Here is a 12,827-nt window from a genome sequence, read left to right as displayed (position 1 = left end):
TCCATTCATTCCTCCCCACCGATCTCCATCCTGGCACTTATCTTTGCAAGCGAAACAAATGCCACACCTGCCCCTACACCTCCTCTCTCACTACTATTTAGGGCCCCAAACAGTTCTTCCAGGTGAGGCGACACTTCACGTGTGAGTCTGTTGGGGTCATCTACTGTATCTGGTGCTCCCGGTGTAGCCTCTTGTATATCGGTGAGGCCCGATGTAGATTAGAAGACCGCTTTGCCGAGTACCTGTGCTCCATCGCCAGAAAAAGAGGAATCTCCCAGTAGCCCCCCCATTTTAATTCCACTTCCCATTCCCATTCCGATATATGTCCATCCATGCCCTTCTCTACCGTCGTGATGAGGAGCAACACCTTATGTTCTGTCTGGGTAGCCTCCAACTTGATGGCATGAACATGGATTTCTCGAACTTCCGGTAATGCCACGCTCCTTCTCTCTTCCCTATTCACATTTCCCTCTCTCACTCTATCCCTTGCCTGCCCATCACCTCTCTCTGGTACTCCTCCCCCCATTTTCTTTGTTCCATGGCCTTCTGTCCTGTCCTATTAGATGGTCCCTTCTCCAGCCCTGTATCTCTTTCATGAATCAACTTCCCAACTCTCCACCCCTTTCCCACTTCTAGTTTTCCCTATCATCTTGTGTTTCTCCCTCCCCTCCCCACACCCTTTTACTCTGACTCCTCATCTTTTTTCTCCAGTCCTGCTGAAGGGTCTCGGCCCCAAATGTCTACTGTACTCTTTTCCATAGATGCTGCCTTGCCTATTGAGTTCCTCCAGCATTTTGTATATGTTACTTGGATTTCCAGCATCTGCAGATTTTCTCTTGTTTGTGACCTGAAAAGTTAATTATTTCTCTCTCCACAGAAACAGCCAGAACATCAATTTTTCTTGCCTCCTATGGTAAAATCAAGCAGTTTCACACCATTTCCTCATCTAACTCATTCTATCTCGGGAATTCACACCTCTAGTGTTAGCTAAATCCTTCAGTCTGCCCCTCCCTCCTGTAATACAGAAGTTTTGAATTGTCCTCTTCCATCTCTAACCATTGTGGTCTTGCACAAGGGACCTGACTTTTTTACTATTGAAAAAAGAATAAGCTTTTTAAGATGGGTAAAGTCTGAAAATTGCTATTCTTCCTATATAGAATGATGGTATATTTTTCTTTTGTCTTTTAGTTCTTGGCATATCTGTTCTCTAAAGAGAACATGATCTTGGACTCTAGGTTTGAACGTGTGGCTCCTGAGGAAATGAACCACCCTCTTTCTAACTACTGGATCTCCTCCTCGCACAACACGTTAAGTAACGCTCTATATTTTTAAAATACCATTGATGAAACCTGAAGTTTCCCACCTGTTCTTCAGTTTGAAGTGTGATGTGATGTCAGATTTGACAAACCAGCATTATGGGAGCCAAATCCTGAGATTATAAATTGGGTGCAGAAAAGCAATTTAATCAGAGAAGAGGAAGTAAACACAAGGTGTGCTCATAAATTCACAGTACAGTCTGGCCCAGTTCAGACTGAATTTTCCTTTCTCCGAGTACTAAGTCAGCCCATAAGAACAACCATTCACAAAAGGTCTGGAGAATTTACTATTTGCCTTTACTATTCAATATTCATTTAGTTGAGACGTGGGGGTGGGTGGAAGTTTGGGAGGTGAGGTTATCCTGAGGTTCCTGCCAGGATCATTCTTGACACAGCTTTGTAAGAGCCTGTGCAAGTTGGTCCATCTGATTTCCATTCATTTTAGGATGGAAGGTCCCAATGGGTTCATGGTCAAAACTAATGTGTCAGTGTGTGGAATCAGAGGTATGGATCTCGTCAGTGAACAAGCAGGAATTTGAGAAACTGTTTGGTGATGTGGATTGGTTTTATTGGTGCCTATAAAACTTAATATCGGAAACTACTGGTGGGAGTGCGGATAGTAGAAGAAAAGGAACAAACAATCATGGACCTTTATAAATTTTAGAGCATTGAATATAAGAAAGAAAGAAAAGCTGAATTGATCCAACACATTTCACTACCTTGTGACATGCCTCTACTCTAATGGAGGGAGGTTTAATTGTCACTTGCCTCACACCAGGTGTTTAGGCAGATGTGATGTTTGGGGTTTAAAGCAAAATTAAAAAGAAATTTCAATCTAAAATCTGCCACACTCCTCCTCTTTACTGTGATCTCTTAGTTAGCCACCAATACCTCCAAAATCAAATTCTTGGATGTGCTTTATACAATAAAGGAGCATGCCTTCATTACCTCAGAGTAAGTTACTACAACACGTTAGACAGTCATCATAGTCATAGTCATACTTTATTGAAGGAGGATAAGAGGAGAGATGATAGAGGTATACAAGATAATAAGAGGAATAGATAGAGTGGATAGCCAGCACCTCTTCCCCAGGGCACCACTGCTCAATACAAGAGGACATGGCTTTAAGGTAAGGGGTGGGACGTTCAAGGGGGATATTAGAGGAAGGTTTTTTTACTCAGAGAGTGGTTGGTGTGTGGAATGAACTGCCTGAGTCAGTGGTGGAGGCAGACACACTAGTGAAGTTTAAGAGACTACTAGACAGGTATATGGAGGAATCTAAGGTGGGGGCTTATATGGGAGGCAGGGTTTGAGGGTCGGCACAACATAGTGGGCCGAAGGGCCTGTACTGTGCTGTACTATTCTATGTTCACTCATTCCCTAATCTCTTCTACCTCTGTATCATTTTCATCCTCTTCCTCTATTTCCTGATAACCAAATGGTTCATGCTTGTTTTCTCCAGCAGCTTGGAGAGTTATGCCCTAAGGAAATGATAAAGATATTCAATGCTAAATTCTTTTAATATCTTACATTCCCTGGAATTCCAAGGGCCACTTTGCATCTGCATGCTTGCACTCCTGCCTGTAATCATTTCAGTTAAGGGTAACATTGAAAGAATGGCTGAATTGCTCTTCATCTCTTCCAGGTATTTGACCGGAGACCAGTTTTCCAGTGAGTCGTCATTAGAAGCCTATGCCCGATGTTTGAGGATGGGATGCCGCTGTATAGAACGTAAACCTTCTCTCCTTTATCAATGTAGCTTTTAGATTTTCATCTTCCTTTGATGCTGACTCCAATGATGATGTATTTCCCCTAAACTTCAGCTTGAATGGTGAATTTCTATGACAGTCAGTAAGACTAGGACCAAGCTTGTTAGTTATCATTAGCTTAGCCTTTCTCCTCTCACCTATGCTATGAGGTATTCAGAAGTACAAAAGCTGGCAGATTTTCCACCACTTACCTTAGAGTGATGACAAATGCAAATGAAATATATGCTCTCTCTTGAGTTACTGAGCAATAAGTGACCTTGAAACATTGTTCTTACTTTATCTTCGCTTTTAACATGTTTTCTGTATAAATATTGTGGCAGGAAGTAAACAAGGCTTTGGTATCATACCATTTGTGGAAAATAAGATCTGGCTCAGGGTACTTATAATTTTTTAAATTAAAGAGTGTCCATTATTTCTGCATGGTGATGAAAGAAGGTTAACAAAAGGGATGAATCTTTCAACATGTTTACTTGTCAATGCTGACTTATGACTAGAAATTATGCACCTTATTTGTAATAGTGAAAGAAAGCTATGAATTGGTGATAGAAAAAGTGACAAGAAAACAAGGTCCCAATTAAATTGCATTTTATTATATTTCAAACATATCATCAGTCATTAATTTATATGTAGGTGCCTTTTTAACACTCTCTGCTTCTTCATGACATCTCCATTTTACTGCGATTTGGATTCAGTTTTACCAGAAGATAAAATGCACCCTCTTGTGGAGGTTCTGAAAAGTTCACTCACTAAGACTGAAGGTCTTTAAAATAAATCTGTGCTGTTACTAACTGATTATCTGCTTTGCAGTGGACTGCTGGGACGGCCCAGATGACCTGCCAATTATTTATCATGGCCACACACTTACCTCCAAAATCAAATTCTTGGATGTGCTTTATACAATAAAGGAGCATGCCTTCATTACCTCAGAGTAAGTTACTACAACACGTTAGACAGTCATCATAGTCATAGTCATACTTTATTGATCCTGGGGGAAATTGGTTTTCATTACAGTTGCACCATAAATAATAAATAGTAATAAAACCATAAATAATTAAATAGTAATATGTAAATTATGCCAGGAAATAAGTCCAGGACCAGCCTATTGGCTCAGGGTGTCTGACCCTCCAAGGGAGGAGTTGTAAAGTTTGATGGCCACAGGCAGGAATGATTTCTTTTGACGCTCGGTGTTGCATCTCATTGGAATGAGTCTCTGGCTGAAAGTACTCCAGTGCCCAACCAGTACATTATGTAGTGGATGGGAGACATTGTCCAAGATGGCATGCAACTTGGACAGCATCCTCTTTTCAGACACCACCGTCAGAGAGTCTAGTTCCATCCCCACAACATCACTGGCCTTACAAATGAGTTTATTGATTCTGTTGGTGCCTGCTGCCCCAGCACACAACAGCAAACATGATAGCACTGGCCACCACAGACTCGTAGAACATCCTCAGCATCGTCCGGCAGATGTTAAAGGACCTCAGTCTCCTCAGGAAATAGAGACGGCTCTGACCCTTCTTGTAGACAGCCTCAGTGTTCTTTGACCAGTCCAGTTTATTGTCAATTTGTATCCCCAGGTATTTGTAATCCTCCACCATGTCCACACTGACCCCCTGGATGGAAACAGGGGTCACCGGTACCTTAGCTCTCCTTAGGTCTACCACCAGCTCCTTAGTCTTTTTCACATTAAGCTGCAGATAATTCTGCTCACACCATGTGATGAAGTTTCCTACCGTAGCCCTTTACTCAGCCTCATCTCCCTTGCTGATGCATCCAACTATGGCAGAGTCATCAGATTCTGCCATAGTTGGATTCTGCCAATCTTTATAAGATTGCAAACAAGTAGTTCAAGTATTCAGTTTCTCTAAGTAATTCTTTATAAATTGCATCATGATCTTCAATTTCCTTTGAACCAAAATATCCATGCTTGTTCTATCCTTCCCAAATTGTCCTGTCTCCATTTCCCTTTTCTAATAGAAACATAGAAAACCTACAGCACAATACAGGCTCTTCGGCCCACAAAGTTGTGCCGAACATGTCCCTACCTTAGAAATGACTAGGCTTACCCATAGCCCTCTATTTTTCTAAGCTCCATGTACCTATCCAAAAGTCTGTTAAAAGGCCCTATCATATCCGCCTCCACCACCATTGCCGGCAGCCCGTTCCACACACTCACCACTCTCTGCATAAGAAACTTACCTCTGACATCTCCTCTGTACCTGCTCCCCAGCACCTTAAACCTGTGACCTCTTGTGGCAACTATTTCAGCCCTGGGAAAAAGCCTCTGACTATTCACACGATCAATGCGTTTCATCATCTTATACACCTCTATCAGATCACCTCTCATCCTCCGTCGCTCCAAAGAGAAAAGGTTGAGTTCACTCAAATTGTTTTCATGAGGCATGCTCCCTAATCCAGGCAACATCTTTGTAAATCTCCTCTGCACCCTTCCTATGGCTTCCATACCCTTCCTGTAGTGCGGCGACCAGACTTGGACCCCAAGATCCTTTAGACTTCAGACAGTGGAGACCACTTTACCCATTATTCCCATTTTATCTTTGTTCAATCTTTTCACAGTCCTATTCACACATCCTGTTCATCTTAGGGTTCTCAATCCTCCAAACTTGGGCCTCTCTTTTCCTCATCTCAATACCATTTACAGGTAGTATTATTTGTAAATGTGAGATCAGTTTTCACAAATCTGATAGCTATACTCATTTTTTTCCTTCTCTGCTGTTAACCTTAACTCTTAAATCCTCATTCACTTTTCTATCAAGTTAAAAATGATTCCCACTCATTTTTTTTTATCTTACACCTGTTTCATCATCCTGGATTATTTTATATTTCCATGTCTATTCCATGGACTGGAATACTCGAAGTAAACCCTCAGTTTCCTCTCTCACCTCACTGAAAGTCATCGTCTTTGATTTGCATTGGGATATCACTTCAGATATTGCTCAGTGTTTGGGTTTCAGAAGCAATTTTAATTTCCAGAATGTCTGTGGTCTGGCATAGTTGGACAACCTATCTCAAGGATAAAAACAAAGGGCCGATGCAAGTTTCATTCCCAATTGAAAGGAGTGAGACCTTTCATCAGGTGGTAAGCTAAGATTATTTATTTGCTCAACCTAAAAAAAGCTCAAAATTAATGAGATCCATTTCATTAATATAATTTTCATTTATATGGTGTATTTCACATCCTCATGTCTATCCAAGTTCCAAGTCAGTCAAGTCAAAGTAAAGATTCTTATGTCAACACGCAGTTGTACAACTAGTTACATGTGGAAAGGGCAATGAATAATCAGTTAATCTATATTTGGTTGAGTGATAACTCAATGCCAGGTTACTGGCAGAACACTATTCTTTTGCAGCTTCAACACATCTGGTCCTCTAGAGTAGGAATTTTTCGATAGTCAAGTGTTTGCAAACAAGTGTTTTTTTAATAATACCTTTTTTGGTAATTAATTTTTATTTTCTGAAATGAGAATGATGAATCCAATCTGAACCAAAACTATATTAGTTGCCACGTGTATAATTCCAGGTATCCCATAATCCTCTCTATCGAAGACCATTGCAGTGTTGTGCAGCAGCGAAATATGGCATCTTACTTCAAGAAGGTTTTTGGAGACATGTTGTTGACCAAACCTGTGGACATCAATGCAGATGAACTTCCATCACCCAATCAGCTGAAGAAGAAAATCCTGATAAAGGTAGATGAAATAATTGCATGGTGGCAGAAATACTATGTGACTTAATCTGTCTGTAATGTTGAATTTGAGTTACATTACCTTCTTTAACAGGCCTGCTGTTAATATTGAGACTTACTGTATTGTGTCAGCCTTAAACATCGAAGACTTCAGCACAAGAACAGGTCCTTCAGTCCATAATGAAGTGCTGAACTAAATAAATCAGTAATCAAATTCCCAACTAAACTAAGCCCTTCTGCCTACACAATGTGCATACCCTTCCATTTCCTGCAGATTCATGTGTCTAAGAGACTCTTGAAAGTCTCTATCATATTTGCCTCTACTACCACCCCAGACAGTCCATTGCAGGCACCCACAACTCTCTGTGTGTAAAAAAAAAACTTGCCCCTCACATCTCCTTTGAAGTTTCCCCACTCACCTTATATGCATGCCTTCTGGTATTAGATATTTCAACCCCAGGAAAAAGATACAGGAATCCTTGTCTATTTATGCCAATTATAATCTTATAAACATATATCAGATTTCCCCTCAGCCTCTGTCGTTACAGAGAAAACAACCCAAAGTTGCCCATCCTCTCTTTATAACACATGCCATTTAATCATAGTGAACCTCTCCTGCACCCTCCCAAAATCTTGACTTCCTATAAGGGGGCAACCAGAACTGAACGCTGTACTCCGAACGCAGTTTACCAGAATTGCATAAAACTGCAGCATAGTTTCCCGACTCTTGAACTCAATTCTTTGAATAACAAAGGCAAGCATGCTGTACCGAGTACCACCTTCACCACCCTATCAATCTGTGTAGACACCCTCTGCATGTCAGCACTGTTAAGGATCTTGCCATTAACAGTGTACTGTTCCTTTACATTTTATCTCCCATTTCTCCACCCAAATCCATAATTTGCTATATTCTTTGCAATTCTTCTATGCTATCCGCAATACAAATATTTTTGTATTGTTTGGAAATTTACTAATCCACCCACTTACATTTTCATCCAGGTAATTTTTATATTCACAAACAGCCAAGGTCCCAGTGTACCTGTGGAACACCACTAATCACAAACCTCCAGGCAGAACAAGTTCCATTGACCACTACTCTCTGTTTTCTGTGGGCAAGCTGACTCTGAATCCAAATGGCTAATTCGCCATGGATCCCATGCAACTTAATTTTCTGAGTGAGCCTGCCAGGAAAGACCTTGTTAAATGCTTTACTGAAATCCATGTAGACAACATCCTCAGCTCTACCTTCATCAATCACTTTTGTCACTTCCTTGAAAAACTCAATCAAGTTTGTTGGACAGAACTTGCCCTGCACAAAGCCATAGCCATGTTAACTGTCCCTAATTAGGCCGTGGCTTTCCAAATGGCCATAAATCCCATCCCCAATAATCCTCTTCAATAACTTCCCTACCACTGTTGTAAGACCACTGATGTATAATTTCCAAAAATATCCCTATTTCCCTGATTGAATAATGAAATAACATTAGCCACGCCATTCCTCTGGGACCTCGCCTGTGGATAGAGGACACACAAGATGTTGATCAAGGCCCCAGCCTCAGTAATCTCATCTCTTGCCCCTCTCAATAACATTGGGTATATTTCCTCAGACTCTGGGGACTTATCCAGCTTAATATGGTGTAAGAGACCTAAAATGACTTTCTTCTTTATCTCAAAATGGCTATGAAGTTAGCACTTTCCACACTGATCTCTCTAACCTCCACACTCTCCTTGGTAAATACTGATGCAAAGTACTTATTTAGGACCTCATCCATATCCTCCACCTTCTCCTCCAAAGCATCCTTGCTTTATCCTTGAGTGATCCTACCCACTCCGACTCCCTAGTATGTATAGAATGCCTTGGAATTCTCCTTATCCAACTTACCAAGGACTTTTCCTGCCCCCTCCTGGCTCTACTGATTGCCCTCTTGAGCTCTTTTCTGGCTTCTTTATAATTCTAAAGGCCATTGTTTGATCTTAGCTTTCTAAACCTTACATTTGTTTACTCCGTTTTGACTAAATTCACCACCTCTTTCGATACCCAAGATTCCTTACCTCACCATTCTTGTCCTTCCTTTTTGTTGTATCCTCCACATTTCAGAATGGACTTGCTCAAAGATAGCTATTCTAATTAACTATCTTTAGTTCCTACCTCGTACATTCACAATTTGCTTTGCTCCAATTTATTTCTGTCATGCAAGGTCCATACTTATTCGTCTTTATAGCTATTTTAAATCTTAAGGATTTGTGATAACTGTTACCTAATTTTTCTCCCACTGAAGGGTGAGTCATCTGGCCAGGCTCAATACCCAACACCAGGTCCAATATGGCCCATTCTCCCTTAGTACTATCTGCATATGCATATTGATTTAAGAAGCCCTTTTTAATTTTTTACCTTTAATTGATCAGGTTAAACTTTTGTTTACTAAATGGTCACCGATCTCTTTGTCTTTGATTGGTTGGATTAATGCTATTAAGATGATCATTTTGCCCAAATTTTTCTATGTATTTCAATCGGTTCCAATTTTTATCCCAAAATCTTTTAACATAGGCTCAAAAATTTCCTCATATATATGGCAGACCAAAAATCCTAGGTTAGGTAAAAGGTATTTACAGAAACCTAAAAAGGAGGGGAGGCTTGCCCTCCCAAATTTCAGATTCTATTATTGGGCAATTAATATTCGATATTTAAAATTTTGGTTACGAGATTTGGATGTATCTTTAAATCCACATTGGGTAAATCTTGAATGTAATTCATTACAAGGGTTTTCCTTGGGTTCGGTTTTAGGAACTTCACTTCCTTTTACTTCTTCCAAATTGTATAAACAAATGAATAATCCAATAGTTAAGCATACTTTACGTATATGGTTTCAATTTCGAAGATTTTTTGGGTTTAATCAATTTATTTTAGCAAGTCCTATTATATCTAATTTCCTTTTTCAACCTTCCACTATGGATCAAGCTTACTCTGATTGGAAAACCAAAGGTATAATACGTTTTCGTGATTTATTTCTGGATAATTGTTTCATGTCTTTTGATCAACTTTCTAATAAATATAACTTACCCAGATCTCACTTTTTTAGATATCTACAGATTAGAAACTTTTTAATTACTGTTTCTCCTAATTTTCCACACCCATATCCAATGGACACTTTGGAAAACATTTTAGATTTAAATCTCTCTCAGAAAAATGTTGTAGCAATTATATATAATATAATTATGAATTTATGTCCTGATGTTTCCAATAAAATTAAAGCTGACTGGGGAAGAGAACTTAAGATTATTATACCAATTGAAAAATGGGAAAAAATTCTTCAATTGGTTAATTTATCTTCTATATGTGCTAAACATGTGTTGATACAGTTTAAAGTAGTGCACAGGGCTCATCTATCCAAAGATAAACTATCTCATTATTATTCTTATATTAATCCAATATGTGATAGATGTCATCGCGAGATAGCTTCTTTAACTCACATGTTTTGGTCATGTCCTTTGCTGGAAAAATATTGGAAAGACATTTTTGACATGATTTCAACGGTTTTGAATATAGACTTACAATCTCATCCAATTACTGCTACCTTTGGATTACCAGTGATAGATTCAAATTACTTAACCTCTTCAGCACGCCGGATGATTGCATTTCTTACTCTAATGGCTAGAAGATCCATTTTGCTGAATTGGAAAGAGATTAACCCTCCTACTGTATTTCATTGGTTTTCACAAACTATGGTATGTTTGAATTTGGAAAAGATTAGAAGTGCGGTTTATGACCCTTCCATTAGATTTGAAAAAACTTGGAGGCCATTCATTCAGCATTTTCATTTGATGTAATTTGACCATTTCCAAACTTGTTTTATTTCTCTGTACTGTTGGTTGAGAGGAATGGAGTCATCGACACTAAGGTTTTCTTCTTTTCCATTTTCAGGTTGTTGGTATTGCCCAAGTCTTTTAGTTTAGTTGACTAATTCTGCTTAGTTTAGCTTTTTTTTTGGGATGGGGTTTGTTTTTTTTTTCCTTTTTTTTTTCTTTTTCATGATTTTTCTTCAGTTTTTTTTTGCTTTGTATTATTCATTGTTATTCTACACGATTGGGAGCTTTGTCAATTTATACTATTTGGTTTTACAATTACTCATTTTAAGTGTAACAATGTATCTCCTACTACTTGTATTTTTGCTTTGTTATGTTTTCATTCTATGAAATTAATAAAAAGATTGAAAAAGAAAGAAAGAAGCTCTTTTGGATCTACCTAACAAACTCTGTCCATCTAAACATCTTGCACTAACGATGTTCTAGTTTATATGAGAGAAATTGAAGTTAACCACTACAACGATCTTGTTTTACCACCTTTCCCTAATCTGCCTGCATATGTGTTCCTCAATGTCCTGGTGGCTACTGGGGGTTCAGTAGTATTCTCCCATCAAAGCGATTGCATCTGTCTTATTTTTGAGTTCTACCCATGTACTGTAGGCTCAATGGATGAGCTCTCCATTATGTCTCCTCTGAGTGTGGCTGTACTATTGTACCTGATTAACAGCACAGTTCCTACCCACCACCCTCATCCCCACATTTATGTCCTTTCTCTATAGTTTCTAAAACATCAAAACCATTGGAACATTAGGTTTTCATTCCTGTCCCTGCCTCAACCAAATCTCTGTACAGCCACAATATTATGTAAGCCTCTTCATATTTCTTTACATTTATGTAAGCCCATAGATTAAACATCATTAAGAATGAAAGGAGAAGCTTAAAAAAAAACTCTTGGCCACCAGAAATAATTGCATTCACACTAACAATAATCATTACTTTCGAATCATTATACCAGTTGTTGTTGTTCCCCTCTGCGCTTTGTGGCACGTTGGGTGGCAAACTTTGCCATTTCTTTTAGTAACTGTCTGCTTTTCGTGAGGCTGAGTTGCTAGCTTGATGCGCAGCCCAGCGTGGGTGGAAAGTGTGCAAGGGTCCAGCTGGATTCGAACCTGGGACCACTTGCCTCGAAAGCCAGTGCAGATGGCACTATACCACCAGCCAGCATATTAAAACGTTATAAAAGAGTGAAAAAAATCATCCTATCTTGTACACTGTTCTGTTGATACTAATGCCTTTCACTGTCCTTCATAAATGTGTAACTGGCAATGGCAACTGTTGCTTTTTGCAGTGCAGTGCAATTGGCTGTTTATATCCACAATCTTGTCCCCATCCAGTGGTGGTGCCTGCCTAGTTCACGGCAGACGAAGAAGAACACTTGGTGATATGCAGTCAACCTATGCATTATTTTTATCATGGAGAAGTTAATTAATTCAGATGTGCAGTTAATGCTGGAAAAGTTTACCTTCTTATTATTTCTAGGAGTTTTGTTTAGCATTTTTGTTGCTTACCTCCTCAATCTTTTTTTATTATAATTTACAGAACTCTTACAAAACCCCACTTTTCTATTAAAGAAAAAATCTATCCCTGTTAGAATGTGCCTTCTTTGTGCTGCCTGAGAGTGGTGAGAACTGTAATCCTAAGACACTGGAATAGACTTGGGCCATTCTATTGTGGCTGATTTCTTACCGCACTCAACCCCATTCTCCTGCCTTCTCCCGGTAACCTTTGACACCCTTCCTAATCAGGAACCTATCAATATTTGATCTAAATATCCCCAGGGGCTTGGCCTCCACTGCCATCTGTGGCAATGAATTCCAAAGATTTAGCACCCTCTGGCTGAAGAAATTCCTCCTCATCTCTGTTCCAATGGGCTGTATCGTATTGCACGAATTAGGCATTCTTGTACACCTGAATAGACAGGAAACAATCTTTCCTACTGCAGCCCATTAAGGAGCAGAATTTACAGAGATTTCACTTTCCAAAGGAACCAACGGAGAATTATCTCGCATGGTTCAAACAAGTGTATTTCCCCTGCCACCACAGTTAATAACCTGTCAAGGTCACAATTGTCGCAGTATCTATTCCATGTGGTCATGCTATTAGGAACACCCTAACCCTCTTTCAAACAGTTGTGTGCAGCTACACCAATGGCAGCCGGAAGACAATTTAGTA

The 12,827-nt window shown here is 39.5% G+C and overlaps 1 protein-coding gene across 1 annotated transcript in view; it reads left to right on the top strand.

Moving 5' to 3' along the window:
• LOC140198740 (1-phosphatidylinositol 4,5-bisphosphate phosphodiesterase gamma-1-like) overlaps positions 1–12,827 on the top strand; it is a 269,063-nt gene that overhangs the window by 178,993 nt on the left and 77,243 nt on the right. The window contains exons 10-13 of the mRNA XM_072259758.1: positions 1,189–1,307; positions 2,962–3,047; positions 3,893–4,013; positions 6,627–6,795. Coding sequence (XP_072115859.1) covers positions 1,189–1,307; positions 2,962–3,047; positions 3,893–4,013; positions 6,627–6,795 — 495 coding nt within the window. The remainder of the gene's footprint in view (positions 1–1,188; positions 1,308–2,961; positions 3,048–3,892; positions 4,014–6,626; positions 6,796–12,827) is intronic.

This window comes from Mobula birostris, chromosome 1 (genome assembly GCF_030028105.1).
Source record: "Mobula birostris isolate sMobBir1 chromosome 1, sMobBir1.hap1, whole genome shotgun sequence".
Taxonomy (NCBI): Eukaryota; Metazoa; Chordata; class Chondrichthyes; order Myliobatiformes; family Myliobatidae; genus Mobula; species Mobula birostris.
This window is presented reverse-complemented; position numbering and strand designations above follow the sequence as displayed.